This window comes from Mustela nigripes, chromosome 14 (assembly GCF_022355385.1).
Source record: "Mustela nigripes isolate SB6536 chromosome 14, MUSNIG.SB6536, whole genome shotgun sequence".
NCBI classification, from domain to species: domain Eukaryota; kingdom Metazoa; phylum Chordata; class Mammalia; order Carnivora; family Mustelidae; genus Mustela; species Mustela nigripes.
The window spans coordinates 103,250,680-103,268,963 of NC_081570.1; the positions used below are offsets into that span (position 1 = coordinate 103,250,680).

At 41.5% G+C, this 18,284-nt stretch overlaps 1 protein-coding gene across 17 annotated transcripts in view; it reads left to right on the forward strand.

The window, feature by feature from the left end:
• The window catches only part of LOC132001388 (myomegalin-like), a 217,780-nt gene that overhangs the window by 95,163 nt on the left and 104,333 nt on the right, over positions 1-18,284 (forward strand). For 16 of the 17 annotated variants that reach the window (XM_059375927.1, XM_059375903.1, XM_059375933.1 and 13 more), the window contains 4 exons: positions 9,715-9,791; positions 12,846-12,969; positions 13,162-13,337; positions 17,330-17,447. In XM_059375927.1, the coding sequence (XP_059231910.1) occupies positions 9,715-9,791; positions 12,846-12,969; positions 13,162-13,337; positions 17,330-17,447 (495 nt within the window). The remainder of the gene's footprint in view (positions 1-9,714; positions 9,792-12,845; positions 12,970-13,161; positions 13,338-17,329; positions 17,448-18,284) is intronic. The other variant, XM_059375904.1, reaches the window with a different exon arrangement.

Sequence of the window (18,284 nt, forward strand, 5' to 3'; positions counted from 1 at the left end):
TTCCTGCCGACATATCCTTGTTCATACTTGGAACACCTGTATCCTTTTTTTCTGCCTATCTGAACCCTACATGGGTTTCAGAGTCCAACTCAGAATGCATCTGCTCGGGTGAGCCTTTTCTCATCACTGCTGCCTGAAATCATCTTTCATTCTGCTCTTCCCGCAATTATAGTTCAGATGCATTATTTGGCACCAGTTATTTATTTATTTATTTATTTATTTTTAAAAAGATTTTCTTTACTCATTTGTCAGAGAGATAGAGAGAGTACACACAAGCAGGTAGAGTGGCAGGCAGAGGCAACAAGAGAAGCAGGCTCCCCGCCGAGCAAGGAGCCCAATGCGGGACTCGATCCCAGAACCCTGGGACCATGACCCAAGCTGAAGGTAGCAGCCTAACCAACTGAGCCACCCAGGAGTCCCGTGGCACCCATTATTTAACCCCCAGTTGGCAATCATCTTTCCATGATTGTATTTCTTATCTCCTTCTAGATTAGAAACACTCTGTGGGTTGGATTGATCTCAAACTTCCTCTGTAGCTCCAACGTAATCTTCAACAGGGTTGAGCCCATCATGGAAACTTAGTAAGTTTGCTGATCAATTTCAAATGCCCGGAAGTTGCCAGTGAGGGCCATCTTATCTGTACAGAAAAGGTGGAAAGGGGACTTCCTTTGCTGTTTCCTCTACCTGAGAGATCCAGAAGCTGGTGTTCCAGGTGAACATCTTAGAACTGAGCAGTCTCTCCAAGCATTGCCCGAAGTGGAAATCCAGTGAACTGAGAAAAGAGGGTATAAGACAAGGAAATTCTTGACAGTGAGAATTGAGTGGGTTGTATTTCTATTTTGAACATCTTTTCATTTGCTAAATATATAATATTCTTCTGTGTCTGGGCACTGTGCTAATGATGGGTGAGAAGGCAGAGGGGGTCCTCCTTCCTGACATGTGCTGTTCACTGTCTGATGTAGTTTGAGTAGTACTGTGATCTGCCTTTTTTTTTTTTTTTTTAAGATTTTACTTACTTATTTGAGAGAGAGAGATAGTGAGGGGGAGCACAAGTTGGGGGCACAGGGGGAGAGGGAAGGGCACAAGAGTTAGGAGCAGAGGAAGAGGGGGAGGGTGAATCAGGCTCCCCACTGAGCAGAGAGCCCAATTCGGCTGGATTCCAGGACCCTGGGATAATGACCTGAGCCAAAGATGCTTGACTGACTGAGCCACCCAAGCGCTCTGAGATCTGACTTTTGTTCAGTCACCTGGTATCACCTCTTATCAACTCCCTAGATAGTTTTGCTACACTTATAATTAGCTAGAGTCACTTGTATTACATTGGTTGATGAATGCCATAAGCCCATGAAAACCCTGAAAGGTGCTCTTACACTGCTGAGCTAACCGTGATGCAGGTCAGAGCATGTCTTCGTGCACTGTACTTGAAACTAGTATTCCTTTTACTAGAATAGCTCTGTCTAACAGAAATGTAAAAGGAGCCACAGATGTACTTTACAGTTTCCTAGTGGCCACATTACAAAAGAAAGTAAAAAGAAACACATGAAATGAGTGTTAATAATATGTTTAAAATATTATTAACATGAAGTCAATATTTAAAAATTATTGAGATTTTATATATTCTTCAGTTGTGGTTAATTTTTGCAACCCACTGTGTATTACATCTTTGAAATCCTTACAGCACATCTCAGTTTGGACTAGTCACACCTTAAGGGGTCAGTAGCTCCATGTGGCTCGTGGTTGCTATCCTGGACCACACAGCTTGGAGTCTACAGTCCAAGCACTGTCCCTGGCCCCAAGCAGAGGTATTAATTCAGAAGAGTTGCCTGACCAGAGCGCCCGGCTTCAGGGCACAGCGAAACTTTGGAGAAGTGACTCAGGTGTTCGAACTTTGATTCCAGTTTGTAATGCAAGCTTCAGGGTGAGAAATGGACTCTGTCCTGCACTTTGCAGAACACTAACGAGTGGCTTTGTCCTTTTTGGAGAATGCACTGAAGCAAGTGTCAATCCAGAACTGAGAGCTGAGTTTGGACATGAATGTCAGATCATGTTAGATTAAATGGCACAGGTAACTTTAAAATATTTAGTAAGCCGTTTATGTCCTGTGCGCCAGTGTAGCTATAGAAAAATTAATATAGATTTTATAATTTTAACTCGAGTAAATTTTTACTTACCCCAATTCTCCCCCCCTTCTCATTTTTTAGTTAGTGAGATTTTATTTATTTATTTGACAGGGAGAGAGATAGGGAGAGAGGGACACAAGCAGCAGGCAGAGGAAGAGGGAGAAGCAGGTTCTCCGCTGAGCAGAGATCCTGATGCAGGGCTCTCCAGAGCGCTGGGATCATGACCTGAGCCGAAGGCAGACGCTTAATGACTGAGCCACCCAAACAATCCTACTTATCCCAATTCTATACTTGCTGGCCGAAGAGAAGAGCTGAAGGAAACAGATCATTCTGGGTAATCCTTTCAGCCCCTTCGGTGGGGCTACATTCCTGTCTCTATACAAGGTGTCCTGGGGATTGCAGGGGCTCTAGCCTTAGCCCTGGCTCTCACAAGGAGGCCTGCACTTCACTAAATTAAGCCCAGCCAAGCCTATTTGTGAACAGAGAGGCTCCAGCTAAAGTGAGAGAGATTCGTCCTGCTAAGGAATGTGCTGGGAGGGGGACAGAATCACTGAGATCATTGGTATTTCTGTGTATGTTTTCTCACTTGCCAGCTCAGTTGGGCCACATCAACAGAGGCTTCTGGGACTCCACCAAGATTTTTAAAGGGTGGCTGAGAAGGGTTTAAGTTACAGATCAGTGTGAACACCAAGGCAGTGTATATATCGGGATCTCTGAGCTCAGAGTCTAAATAAAACAAGCCCGAGACACCTCTCCTATTTCCCCCCATATTTTAAAATAGACTTTGTCTTTTAGTGCAGTTTTAGGTGCAGAGCAAAAATGAGCAGAAGGTACAATGGTTTCTTGTGACTCAGGCCGTCCCTCTTCTCTCCCCCACAGGGCCTGTACCATCAAAATATCAAAATCCAAAAACACCTTTTTTTTTTTTTTTTTAAAGTAGGCTCCATGCCCAGTGTGAAGCCCAGTGCAGGGTTTGAACTCACAACCCTGAGATCAAGACCTGAGCTGAGATCAAAAGTTAAACACTTAACCAACTGAGCCACCCAGGTGTCCTAAGACAGCTCATTTTCATCTACCTTTTCTTAGGTTCCTAAACTCAGGGTTGGCCAGAAAGAGTATTCTCTCTTTTCTATGATTCATGCATCTTACTCCCTTTGGGGAAACTAATGCTTATTGAACACCCACCATATGTTAAATATTTTCACTTATGTCTTTTCCTTTAATTTCTCAATATCCCTTGCTAACAAGCAACGAAAACTTAGATTACATGTTTTACCTCTAGAATGCAGAGGATGAGCTATGTGAGACTGTAAAAAATGGCTGAATATTTGCACTTTCATGTGATTCAACCTAATAGAATGTGAGAGAGTTTCTATTTGAACCCAGGACAGTTTCGTTCTAAAGTCCAACCAGTAGTATCTAAATGGGTGTCTCTTGACCGGACAGGGGCCTCCAAATGTGGGGCAATGATTGGGCGGAAGCCGGTGGCACAGATGGTGAAAGAGTTCACTTGAGGCAGAACAAAGTAGATAGTAGTTTATTGAATACACCACAAGGGAGCAGTGGGCAGGACAGCAGAGGAGAGACTGTCCACAGGGAGGCAGTGGGTGGGGGCTGATTTAACGTGGGAAGGTGAGGAAGGATGGCCACAAATGGAATCTTCCCTTTTTTGGTAACTGTGCCTGGTTGTAAGCAGCCCATTGGTCAGTGAGGGCCTATGGCTGTGTTGAGGGGGGGTTCTCTGAGGGGCCTGTCTGTATCCAGCCAGGGAGTCCCCATGGCTCCTTTCTACATTCCATCCCTTCAGCCTACAAGAGGCCTCTACAGACACTGCATTGTACCCCACGCTGCCCTGAGTACCCCCTTCCTTCATGTTCCCTCAGCAGCTCTGTGGTTTCTGATTTCTAGGTCTTCTTCCTGAAAGATTAGAATGAGGGAGCTGAGAGGAAGGTCAACCCAAGGTGGGGCATACTTGAGTTGAGTCTAGGAGTTATTTCTTTGGAGGTTAAAGCTAGAAGTTACAGGATTTATCTATGTGCTGCCATTTATACCTCCCACCTGCATGCATTTCCATTCAGCTATCTGAAGCTAGGTTTCCTCAGTTTCCGTTTTGTTTTTTAAGATGTCATTGGGGCTCGAACTCACAACCCTGAGATCAAGCATGCATGCTCCACAGACTGAGCCAGCCCAGTGCTGTTAGGTCTCCTCTGCTTACCACACTCTATTATAATTGTCTGGTTAATGGCCCCTATAGGCAGCAAGTTCCCTAAGGACTGTGGTTGGGACTGCCTTGCTCTTTCTAGTACCTATTAGAGTAATAGAATTAGGTGAAAATACAAATCTCACAAGTCAGCTACCCTGTCTTCTTCCCAGTGAGCACCCTTTCTGTCTCTGTCTCTGTCTCTGTCTCTCTCTCTCTCTCACACACACACACACACACACACACACACACACACACACGAACCCTAGCTACATCTGTCCAAATACCCAGTCATCTGAGAACCCATCCGTGGCCTCCATGTGGATTCAGTCTGTGTTTGTCTAACCAAGGTAAACTGGGCTAGGAAGGAAATGGTATAGTTTTCAGGCCTCTGCTAAGGACTGACAAGTGTAGGGCTTGAAAGAGGGACCTGAATAGAAGAGTTTTGTTATTTGAATGTGGATCCTTGTATTTTGTACTGTATAAGTCGAAACTTTTCCACTTGGTTTTTTCCATCTCTTTGGGGGACTGGACGCAAAAGGCAGTCTCGGAAAGAAGAGTGCCTTTGTGTTGTAGTCTTCTGATTACTGAAGTTAAAGACACTGCCGTATTGTCCTTTCCAGGACAATGAAGGACACTTGTCACATGTTGGGACAACGTATGTGTCTAATTTGGGGCTTCACTGTGCTAGTAGATGACAGGAGAAAGAATAAAGTCTGTCCTCTACTCTAGGGTGTAAGAACTTTATGTTTTGCATTTGAACACATTCTGGCTAAGTGTCTCACATCAACTGAAATGAGCAATGGGGGTTGTATTATAATTCTTATGGGCAAGAGGGGGAGGCTCTGATTTAAATTAATTGTATAAAAGCAGAAAATTTGGAGGATGATTAGTTCAGCGTCGCACAGTTAGTTAATGACAGAACCAGATATTTAGACCCACTAGAGTTCTATTTTTGCTTTAAAACTGGGTGAATGGAAAGTAACTTCATCTACAAATAACTCGCTTGGAAGCTACTCAAATATGTTTCTAGGGATTTGTAGGGACCAGTCATTTGTCCCTTGGTCAGGACACATAGAACCCCTTATGAAAATAGTCAATAATTCACCCTGTTTTATAGAGCTATGGCTTTGCCCCAGTGGTATCAGAGAGGTCAAGAAAAGAAATTTACTCTGTATGCAAAAGTATTTATGAGCTACACTTTTCCTTGAATGTTACAATTCTAAAAAGAAAAAAAATTAAAACGCATCCACTTAGAGTTAGTTTTCACTTTGAATAATTACACATTACAAGAGGGTCTGCTTATAAGATCTGGAGACTCTTTCTTGCTAACCTCTTTCTTCTCGAATCATTTTAGTTTACAGAATTGATTTAAAGTGAGATCTGGCCATATTTATTTTTGTCGCAAATAAGGATTCTTCTGTGGAAGGCTGTGCTCCTCTCTGGCATATAACCTACTGTCTTGCAAAGATGTGATATCCATTTCCTTCACTCACTGATCCCAATTCACATCTTGTAACACAGAGAACTTCCTGAGGTCAAGAACGGCAATGGGAAGAACTTTGGTTCCAGGAACCTTTAATCTCTAACACATACTTTGCTTGCTGGTTTTATCAATGACTGTGGTCAAGCTTTTTTTTTTTTTTTTTTTTTTCTTTTGTTTTAAGTGCCTGCTCTTACCCCAGCAGCAAATTATGAGAGATATAAAATAAGACATAGTCCCTGTTCTCAAGGTGCTTGAAGAGTAATTGAAACACACACACACACACACACACACACTTGCATGAATATGAAGTTATGAGCAGTGGATCGATTTGTAGAGTTAAAATGGAAGTCTTGGGGTGCCAGGGTGGCTCAGTTGGTTGGGCGACTGCCTTCAGTTCAGGTCATTATCCTGGAATCCTGGGATCGAGTCCTAAATCGGGCTCCCAGCTCCATGGGGAGTCTGCTTCTCCCTCTGACCTCGCCTCTCATGCTCTCTTACTCTGTCTCTCTCTCTCTCTCAAATAAGTAAGTAAAATCTTTTTTTTTTTTTTTTTTTAAGGGGAAGCCTTGGAGAGGAGTTAGGTAATTAGTTACCATTGGTTGCTTTTAACCCAGTTCTGTGTTGGACCCTGCAGTAAACACCAGGGTGGAAATCAGTTCAGGAGAATCCTGTATTTAACACTAATTGCTGTCAAGACTCTGGTCGTGCAGTTTTTCTGGAAATAAGACAAGTTGTGACACAGAGAAAGTCTGATTAAACACCGTTGATCTACAAACTCATCATTAGCCCAGTTCTCAAGCTCTAGGTACTAACGTTATAATGAAGGTTTATTGTATTCCCAAACATTTAATTTTAGCTTCATCAGTGAAATTTTTCTTCACTTAGATGGGTGAATACTCCTCTGGGGACATGTAGAAAAAGAAGCTCTCTCCCCTCGCCAGCCCAGCTGCGCCTTTCTTGAGTACAAAAATTTCCTCAGCTATCGTAACCAAAAGCTGACAAGACTTGGGGATAAGACAAGCAAACAGATGGGGTTAATTTGGAATCCACTCCAGCTGTACTTAGAATCGGACAATTTACATATGAATATTTGCTAATGGAGAATGAATAAATGGGATAAATCACACAGAGATTTTTCTGCAGAAAGAGGTACAGAAGGGTGAGACCATAATGCTGTCAGTTGGTTATGAACTCAAATTTCCATGTGGTAGATTTTGTTAACACCCGTGAAAGTACTTTGATCCCCTGGAATAACTGATATAAGATTCAGGCTCTCATCTTGTGGAGATGAAACTCTTTTATTATTATTATTTTTTAAAGACTTTATTTATTTGACACACAGAGGGAGAGACACAGTGAGAGAGGGAGCATAAGCAGGGGGAGAGGGAAAGGGAGAAGCAGGATTCCCACCCAGCAGAGAGCCCGATGTGGGGCTAGATCCCAGGACTCTGGGATCATGACCTAAGTCAAAGGCAGACGCTTAACAACTGAGCCACCCAGGCGCCCTGAGATGAAACTATTATAGCATTTCTATCTGAACTTTATAAACTTGATTGTCTGTTTGATTCAGTGGACTCAATACCAAAGCCTGGAGAAGAAGCTCTATTTTTCATCTTTCCTCTTTCTTCTTTTCTTTCCCTGTTTTTCCTTTGTCTTTTTTATTTATCACAGGAGGATAAAGCTCACGGGAAGGCTGTTCAGATTGGGTGTGTATTCATGTACAGGTGTCTGGGATAGCCTAACTTTGGCGTAGTAACTTTCCTTTCCATGACATAATGTTAGTTTAGCACAGGATTGGTTGAGAAGTTCAGCTGTCCCAGTCAGAGAGGGTGAATTTTTGTTTTTATGGTTAATAATAGCTAACATTTTCTGAATGCTACTGCATGCCATGGATTGTGTAATGTTCGTTTTGTGCATTATTTCATTTAATCTTCTTAACACCCTAGTAAGATTTATGGTCCTCCTTGGATAGATGAGAAGGTTGAGGTTTTTCTCACCTTTAGGGCCTGTGTTCTTGACCACTATACTTAGACTTAACTGCCTAATGTAGCACATTCCCTAATTCTATAATTTACCACATTCTACTAAATCAAGCAAAAACTGGCAGTGTTTCCTGGGCTGGTCTCTGGCTGAAATGCTGGAGCAAAAGTTGAATGCTACATTCTATTATTATTTTTATCTTAGAGGAAGTCTTCGAGTTTCAGTTTCCTTATCTTTAAAATGAGGGACCTGGAATCTTTTGCCGAATTAATTCAAGTATTGGCTTCATTTTCTTATCTAGGATTTGGAACGGAGAGAGCACACAGAATTTGCATCCTCCATTTTTTTTCCTTTTTTCTTTTTTTCTCTATTAATTCCAGGGTAGTTAACATTCCATTTTTTCTTCCTTCAGATTTAGATATTTTTCCTGGTGGGGCAGAGATCTCTTGACTGGCACCTGTTAGCCAGTGAACATAGGTTGTTGAGCAGCCATGTGCAAGGCAGAGTTCTAGGTGTATTAGGTCTCTTATCCCAATGACTTTGCACAAAGCCCCCTGTGGAATAGACTTCATTATCTTCATTTTTTAAAGAAAAGCAACCACACTATACCTGTGGGAAAACCGAGGTGCATGTGATGGAGTCCATAACATACACTGATGAAATGCTTCCTGCTTCATATTATGTATTCAGGGAAGGGACTAACTTTGTGTACACTCTCCTGTGTGTGTACTAGTGTATACAGTCTCTAGTGAGTACATTCTCTGTATACGCTGCTCTAAGCCTTAATAAAGCCTCTAAGCCTGACTAGTATTTTTAGACTCCTCGTTAGGTTCCCTGACAAACCTGCTCCTTTTTTTCTGTTCCCTATTTTAGTTAATAGTATGCATTACCACCCACATGCTAGAAATCTCAGCATTGTCTTTGCTCCTCTCTCTCTCTCTCTCTCTCTCTCTCTCTCACACACACACACACACACACACACCAGCAAGCCCCATGGATTTCCCCTTGGAAATGCCTTTTGAGTCTTGCTCCCTCTACGTCTTTGACCCCAGACAGTCCCTGTCTCTATTCTGAGCAGTTGCTTCCTGACTCATTCACCTTTTTTACATCTACTGTGAACTCCTCCCTCAACACAGACCTGATCATGGCAATATTTTGCCTAAAGCTCCCTGATGAATTCTTGTTGTCTACTGACTGCTATTCAGTTGTCTTAGCATGGCTTTCACAAACTAGTTGTAAACATTTCCTGCACTGATTTCCCACTCTTCACAGTTCACCAGGCCATTCAAGCTGTATTGGACATTCCGTGGACAACATTACACCAATCTCTGTTCATACTTTACTTCTCCTGGGATGTTATTTCCCTTTTGTGTTTGTCAAGTTGTAATTTATTGCTGTTTCACCTCAACAAAAATGGTCTCCTTCATAGATTTACCATCAGACTCCCTTACCACCTTAGGCAATTGCAATTTTTCAAAATCCAATTTAATGGTAAGGGCAGTGTATTGTTTTCAAAAACGTTTGCAACATAATTTCTTTAAATAATTAAGTCCCCAGTTATATTTAAGTTATAATTCTATATATAGCAATTTGGCATTCAGAAGCAGATTTACATGGGTAAGAAAAAGTTATTTTAATATACACACTATCCTCCGCTGCTTCAGAGAACAGACTTTGGTGGTGTTCTTCATCCAGGGGCAAGAATGAATGGCTTGGGAGAACAGATAAGTAGCTCCAGGGATATCCTAAAGCTGCATAGTCCATTCATCCTTGACTGGGTTACTGATCCATCTGAATCTTGTTTATGTCATGGGTCGTGAAGAGGGCTGGGTTAAGCTGTAGACCAAGACAAGACTCAAGTAGGAACCTGGTTCCAGGACAGAGGGTGTGGGACAGTCAATGACAATTAATACCGGTGTGCTTTTCAGAACATCGAGCTGAAGGTTGAAGTAGAGAGCCTGAAACGAGAACTCCAGGACAAGAAACAGCATCTAGATAAAACATGGTGAGTTGCAGTTTAAAGCGGTTGAACTCTTGGTACTTTCAAGAGTCTGGTTTATTAATCTGAAAACAGTAGATTTGGAACCAAATTCCTTCATCTTAACTCTGGTATGTGATTGTTGTGGCCAATTTAGAAACTCAGACAATGTGCTTTCTTTCCCTTTCGCTCTCCCTGTTACTAGATCTGACAGACCTTGAGGTAGATTGGGAATTTACCTGGCTTAAGATTATAAACTTCATATTTAACAGTCAGCTGATAACATCAAGGGCTGGCATAGATTTGGGGGAAAGTGGACACTCTCATACACTGCTGGTGAGAGTGAATTATGGCAACATTTTTTGTACGTAGCACTACCTACCAAAGGGAAAAATACATGTTACCTTTGACCAGATAATCTCTAAAATGATTCTATCCCTCAAAAATAAAAGCACGAAGAAAAATAAAATAAAATAAAAGCACGATTATGAAAGAATAAACGCAGAAGGATGTTTACTACAAAAACATTTATATGGCAAAAACCTAGAAATAGCTATCTATTACCAGGGCAATGGTTGAATACATTTTGATATAACCATACTGTGGAATATTTTTCAATCATTTAAAAGAATGAGTTAGTACTATATTATTGTCTTGGTGGGAGGTCCCTGGTAGACTAAGCAATGTGGGCAACAGTGCTGGGTGATATTTACGATATAAGCCCCTTTGTGTAAAGATAGTCTCCTCTGTGTCTACATGTGTTTGCTTGATTATGCTTAAAAACAAACAAGCAAACAAACTAATTAACAAAAAACCTAGAGGTTTATATACCAAACTTTTAACATTAATTGTATCAGGGAAATGGGATTAAGAGTTTTTGTTGGGGAGAAGACTTGTTCATTTTTTTCTTTATATACTTTTGTATTGTTAAAATGGTTACTTTTATAATTTATTGATTTTGTCATTAAAAACCCCTTAGTTTTCAATAACAAGTATTGTTAAAATTGCTATTAAAATAATTTTTAGATTCTGTTCTGGGATCTGTATGCATTTAATCTCATCTGGCATTCCTTCTGTCTCTACAGTATTGCTTTTTTTTTTTTTAAGATTCTGTTTATTGATTTGACAGAGAGAGAGAGACAGTGAGAGAGGGAGCACAAGCAGGGGGAGCAGGAGAGGGAGAAGCAGACTCCTGGCTGAGCAGGGAGCCTGATGCAGGGCTCGATCCCAGAACGCTGGGATCATGACCTGAGCTGAAGGAAGATGCTTAACCAACTGAGCTACCGAGGTGCTCCTCTGTAGTATTTCTTGATATTTAGGATGACAGTCCAGCAAGATCAGAATACTCAAAATCAGACTCAGTTGTACACATGATACTGGTATTACTAAAGATTTACTAAGTCATTAAATGAGCTAACAGACTTTAGGAAAACTTACAATTGAGAAATTAATTTTGAGATTTGTATAATGCTTTTAAAACATGTTTTATGTCAGTTTAACTTCTAATTGGATGACATTATCCTATTTTTAGAAATGAGAAAACTAAGGTACATTAAAGCCTTCTCAAATGAGTGGCAGAGCCCACATTTCTGGCATCAAGTTCAACGCCCTTGTGAATTTACAACAGCTGTAGCCTATTAAATCAGGCATTCCCTGCCAAGTTACTCTGAAAATATGTAACTTCTATTCTCAAGATATTGTAGTTAGCTGTTGTCTGTTGCATTTATCAAGGAATATGAAGTCGAAGTTAAAGTTGATGATTCTTGAAGTCTGCCTTTTTTGCAGGTCTCGAGTTATTTTCTTGAGTTGTGTCCCTTGTACAACCAAGATCCTCTATTTCCACCCCCAATCTGTATAATGATGTGTGAACTCCAGAAAATAGAGCCTCTGAGATGGTACCGAGTAGTGTCCATTATCAACCAAAAAATCCCATAATTTGGGAAAGCCCCCTTTGGTTTTTATAGACACAGACTTGTGGGTCAAACATTAAAGTACCACTGGGCTTGGTTAGAGCAACTTCGATTTATCATGAACCTATGAAGGCATAATATTGTTCTCTGCTTTGAGAACAAGAAGATGGTCCATGGTTCTCAACAAATGGCTTAAAACAGGAATACAACAAAACCGGAATTAAGATCATTCAGCACCTGATATTGCCTCCAAATTGTTAATCCTCAAATATCCAAGGGCAGCTGTTGTTAGCTATAAATAAGCTGGTGACACCTTACCCGCTTCATGCTAGTGCCTGGACATTCATTCCTAAGGACATCAGAGGAGCAAAGCTGGGCCAGAACCCTGAGCTTCATAGATTAAATGTCTGCTCTCTGCATGGGACCATGGGGAAACTGGATAGGTAACCCAAATTCAGGACAGCCTGTGGGTTACTGTTTGTAAAGGAAGAGAGCATTTCTGTGCCTGTCCAAATGGATATTCTGTCCCAGCACCCTAAATGGAAGGCACACTTTAAATTCAAATAGCAAGAAAGACAGGGAATTAGCAAAGCACTCTGGGAGAACAGTCTAAATGGAAGAGACCAGGGACAGAGGAACATGGATGTTGAATTCTGAACCATTTGATGCCTGCCTAGCTCCCAAATGAAAGATTCTCCTCTTGAAGTGATAGCGATAATGAAGCCTCTAGGAAGTCAAGTGTGTTCCGATTGACAAGCAACAAAAAAATTAGAGTTCCTGAAAGATTACCTGAAAAGTTTGAAAAAAGTTCCACAAGTAATTTCAGAGGGAAAAACACTCCATTTTTTTTTTTTTTTCTCATCAGTGTGACTCTGGTTTTTTTTTTTTTTTTTAAAGATTTATTTATTTATTTGACAGAGAGAGATCACAAGTAGGCAGAGAGGCAGGCAGAGAGAGAGGAGGAAGCAGGCTCCCTGCCGAGCAGAGAGCCCAATGTGGGACTCAATCCCAGGACCCTGAGATCATGACCTGAGCTGAAGGCAGCCGCTTAACCCACTGAGCCAGCCAGGTGCCCTCATCAGTGTGACTCTGAATTGCTGAAACAACCTAAATGGGTCCATTAGGTAAATTATATGACTAGATCTGACTGGCAAATGCTCTGTGGTTTCAGGGCTGATGTGGAGAATCTCAACAGCCATAATGAAGCTGAGCTCCGGCGCCAGTTTGAGGAGAGACAGCAGGAGACGGAGCATGTTCACGAGCTCCTGGAGAATAAGATTCAGCTGCTGCAGGAGGTGAGCCGGACTTTCAGAGATCCATGGCTCCGGACCCCTTTTCATCCATTTCCCGACTGCTCTGCCTCCCGGCATTCACCTTTTCTTTCCCTCCTTTCCTTCCCAGACTCATCCAAGTGTCCACAGTCTTGGGTTCCTAACCTGGGTGGGACTTCACAGCCTCTGCAAAAGAGTTTTCATTCTTTTTTGCAGGAATCCAGGCTAGCAAAGAATGAGGCCGCGCGCATGGCAGCTCTGGTGGAAGCAGAGAAAGAGTGTAACCTGGAGCTCTCTGAGAAACTGAAGGGAGTCACCAAGGACAGGGACGAGGTATCAACGGCCCGGGTTGATCCTGACCAATACACTGAGACGCTGGCCCAGCGGGACAAGTAAGTGCCTCTGGTGCTCTGTTTGTCACTTGTCTTTTGCTTGTTTTTGAGGTGACAAAAGCATATATCAGCTGTGCTGGTCCATTTTAAGGCCCTAGAGTAGACCTTCATAATTTCCAAGATTTTATGGCCACCACAACCAAGGATTTTCTTTTTAGTGTTGAGTCTTCCACAGTATCCATTAACAGAATTCACTTCTTAGCTGTCAGGTATTAGTAGAACAATGGTCAGATGGTGGCAAAAAAGAGACATGGACTCACTTAGTTATGTTTATTGAGCACCTCCTACATGCCAGACACTGGCCTAAACACAAAAGTCACAGAGATGAAACACCCAGGTCCTCTCGGTGAAAAACATGCTATGTGACTTTAAGAAGTTCTCTGATAGAAGTAGCATGGGATGCTCTTGGAACATAGAGGATTCTCATCTGTTCCAGACTAAAAGAGTAAGGTGCCATTGAAAGTTTCCTGAGGGCAATGAAATCTGAGCTGGGTTTTAAAGAATGAATAGGAGTTCAAAGAAATAATATAGGAAAGGGGTAGGAAAGGGAACGGCTCTGTGCCGATGAGAAATTACACAAGGGAGGCAGAGGGAATGGCATGTTTCAAGACCAGCAAATAGTTCTACATAACTAGAGCAGAGGGTCTGGGAAAGACTAGTGGGAGGCTAGCTACACTGGGAATAAGGTCTGATTGTGCTGGCTTTGTATGCCGTAAGGAAGTTGAGTTTTCTTCTAAAAGTAACTGGGCAATTATTGAGGTCACCTCTGTCCAGGTTAATGCAGCAACTTCCCAATTATTTCTTTACTTCCTGTCCTGTCACTCTCTATTTTATTATAACCTAACAATTCAGAAAAGTTCTGAAGTGGAAAATTCAACAGTATCAAACTGACACATAATTTAGGCCCTTAGATACATGGTACTATGTGGCTTAAAAAGCATTCAGTAGTTTTTAACTGGATAGGTGAAAAACACAGTGTACCTACAATGAGTAATGTGATCTTTTTGAGCCACAGATCTGATTACTGACATGGCAGAGTCATTTAAAATGCTCTCCAGAGGTGCCTGGGTGGCTGAGTCAGTTAAGTGTCCAACTCTTGGTTTTGGCCTAGGTCATGATCTCATGGGTCATGAGATCGAGCCCTGTGTCAGGCTCTGCGCTCAGCGGAGAGTCCACTTGAAGACTCTGTCTCTCTGCCTTTTATCCCACTTACTCTCTCTCCCTCAAATAAATAAATATTTTTAAAAAATTAAAATAAAATGCTCTCCAACACCTTCAGGAGGTAAGATCCATTCTTCTTAGCATGGTTGTCAAAGCCTTTTATGATCTGACCCCTGATTTTTCCCAGACTAATCCCCACCATGAACCCTTCACACTTCACTAGTCATTACATGACTAGTAATAACAATGATGACTAAAGTTTGGTTCACTCTTACAATACAGCTGAGCTGAGCACTATAATGTTGTTTAGTTCTCCTAACAACCCTAGAGGTAGGGATTATTATACTTTATAAATGAAGAAACTGGCATTGAGAAAGTTGTGTAACATGGCTGCAAGCATTGTAGGCATCTAAATCCTGAATTCACACATTGCCTCCAGAAGCAAATACCGCTATGTCAGGTCTCCTGATTTTTGCTTATGCTCTTCCTTCTGTGGAAAGCATCTGCTGTGTTTTTCCTTCCTGGTGAACTCCTATTCATACTTCAAAACTCACACAGGCATCACTTCTGTGAGTGCTTTTGTGACAGAATAATTAAGTCTCTATATTTTTGCCTTGTTTTATGCACACAACCATTATTGTACAGTTCTCAGTGTCATATTATATTTGATTTCAGATTTTCCCTGCTAGGTTCCCTGAAATTCATGTCTCATGTCTGTGTCCCAACAAACACTTGTTAAACAAACGAAACATGTGACCAATAAGTTAGGGAGTTTATATCAAATGGCCTTATCAACTTTGTACTGTAAAATAGGAGAATAGATCATCTATAAAGACTGAGGGTCAAAGGGATAAGTAAGGTTGGAGGCTTGAGAAAAAAATGAATGTTCTAGCATAGATACCATGGGGAATTTGATATGGAATCCATATTCATCATCATAATTATTCCTTTTTATTTACCTATTTATTTTATTTTATTTACCTACCTAGAGAGAGAGGCACTGAGAGACAGCATGAGAGGGAAAAAGGTCACAGGGAGAATCAGACTCCCCGTAGAGGTGGGAGCCTAATGTGGTACCCGATCCCAGGATTCCGGGATCATTACCTGAGCTGAAGGAAGTTGGTTAACTGAGCCACCCAGATGCCCTACTTTTTTTTTTTTTTTTTTGAGAGAGAGTGAGAGAGAGCTCAAGCAGGTGGGGAGGGTAAGGAGGAGCAGAGGAAGAAGGAGAGAGGGAATCCTAAGCATGCTCCACACCCAGTATGGACCCTGACTCAGGGCTTGATCTCACCCCTGAGATCACTCTTGATCTCACCCCTCGAGCCAAAATCAAGAGTTGGGTGCTTAGCTGACTGAGCCATCCAGGTGCCCCTCATCATCATAATTACTATTATAGCTTGCATTTGCATGATATTTTTAAGTTTTTAAAGTTCTTTTAAAGTTCCTACACAAATCTTAGCTAACCCTCAAGCCTTAATTAATTTATGATTTATAAATTAATTTATAAATTTTAAATAAATTATAAAATTTAAATAAATTTATAATTTGTCTATGTGCTCCCTATTTGACTTTTGGGCACCTCTCACATTTCTCCCAACTATTTCCCTCCCAAGGTATTATCCCTACCTTACACACCTACATAAGAATAATAATGACAATTGGAAATATTTCGTTTAGTACCAGTGTGTTTTCCAAGGACAGTTATCTCTAGTAATCTAAGACTCAAGAGAAACAGCAAGATATACTTTGCACATAGCAGATGAGGAATAGCTGTTGATTGGAAGCTGTAGTTTGTATACTTCAGCACGCTGTGCGTGGTCTGATAATCTAAATCCAAGTCTGAATTTCCAGCCTCTTCTTTAGCCTCACCTCTCCCCTGCAGCCTTTGTTTCAGTGACTCTTCCCCCAAAATATCTTGTATCTTTATGACTTTGTTCCTTGATTCAAGTTCCTCCCTGTACCTGGAAAACAGTGCAGTTTTCCAAATCTTGTCTCCTGAAGTCCCACAGACTGTTTCAAGTTCAGTGACTCACTCTTTCTTCCTACAGTTCCACGCCAGCGCTCAGTGTACTCTATATAAGGTGGGCACCTGTGTCGTGGTAGCACTCCTTACATTCTGTTCCTGTTATTTGTTTCTGTAGCTGTGTCTCCCCACTTCCCAAACCCCTGACATAACACACACACACCAAAAGAATTTAAGTTTCGACAGGACAGAGGGTTGTCTGGGTGGCTCAGTCAGTTGAGCATCCGACTCTTGATTTGGCTCAGGTTATGAGATCTCAGGATTGTGGGACTGACCCCTGCATCAGGCTCTGTGCTCAGCTGGGAGTCTGCTTGAGATTCTCTCTCCCTCTTTCTTTGCCTCTCCTTCCCGCTCTCTTTCTAAAATAATAAATAAATAAATCTTGTAAAAAGTTTCTACAAAGCAGAGATTGTATGCTTTCCAACTTTATATTCCCAGGTATTGGGTAGGGTATGTGAGTTTATATAATGGTTATCCAGAAATAATTTCTTGAATGGAACAATAACAACCAGAAACACGGCTTCTGGGCTCTTATTATAAGAGTTACACACCTATGGTCTGTAGATCCATGGGTCAGCTTCAGGAGGTCTGTGAACATAGTGAATATGTAAGCAGAAGGTCATGTGTGTACATAGTAGGGGGCTACAGCAGAGAATATGTGGCCTTCTGAGAAAAAGTATGAGTTCCATGACCCACAAAGGTAAAAACTGACTGGACTCGATTATGCTGTCTTTGGAATGGGCTGAATAATAAAGGCAATAATAGTATCATGACCGTAAGTGTTGTTCTGACTTTTTCTTTGCTCCAGAAGAATTGAAGAACTGAATCAGAGCCTGGCTGCCCAGAAGCAGCTCGTAGAACAGCTGTCTCAAGAGAAACAACAACTGCTCCATCTGTTGGAGGAGCCAACTTGCATGGATGTGCAGGTGAGGTGTGGGCAGAGCTTTTTGCCTCTGTGTTCATCATCTCTTGCTGCATAAGAAATGACTACAGATTTAGTAGATTACCATGACATACATTCATCGTCCCACAGTTTGTGGGTCAGGGGTCCAGGCATGGCTTCGCTGGGTTCTCTTTGCCAGCATTTCACAAATCTGAAATCAAGGTATGAGCAAACTGCTTTCTTATCAGGAGAGTCACTTAGGGAAGGATCGTCTTCTAAGTCTCCTAAGATTGTTGGAAGAATTTATTTCTGAGTGGCTGTAGGGGTTGTGGCAGCTTGCTTCTTCATAGCCAGCAGCAGAGCGAAAGGGGGTTCCTTTGCTTCTCTACCTCTACACAGTCTTTTAAGAGACTTACCTGATTGGGTCAGGCCGACAGTTATAACCCTTTTGGTTAACTGAAAATCAACTGAGTAGGGACCTCAGCTGTATGTACAAGATCCATTCACTTTTGCCATGTAACGTAGCACAACTATGCAACTATATTCCCTCATCTTTGCCATGTTCTATTCCTTAGAAACAAGTTGTCGGTCTCACCCACACTCAAGAAGTAGGGATTATGTGAAGATGTGGTGGCTACCGGGGTGGGAAGCACTGGGGCCATTAGAATTTTGCCCACCACCCTGAGTGATTTATAATTGTACAGAATGTTTAATGTGGGTTCTTTCTCAGTTAATGTTGTTTTTATTTATTTATCATTTTAATTCCAGTATCATTAACCAACAGTATTATATTAGTTTCAAGTGTGCATAATGCTGTTTTAATATTTTTTTTTAAAGATTTTATTTATTTATTTGACAGACAGAGATCACAAGCAGGCAG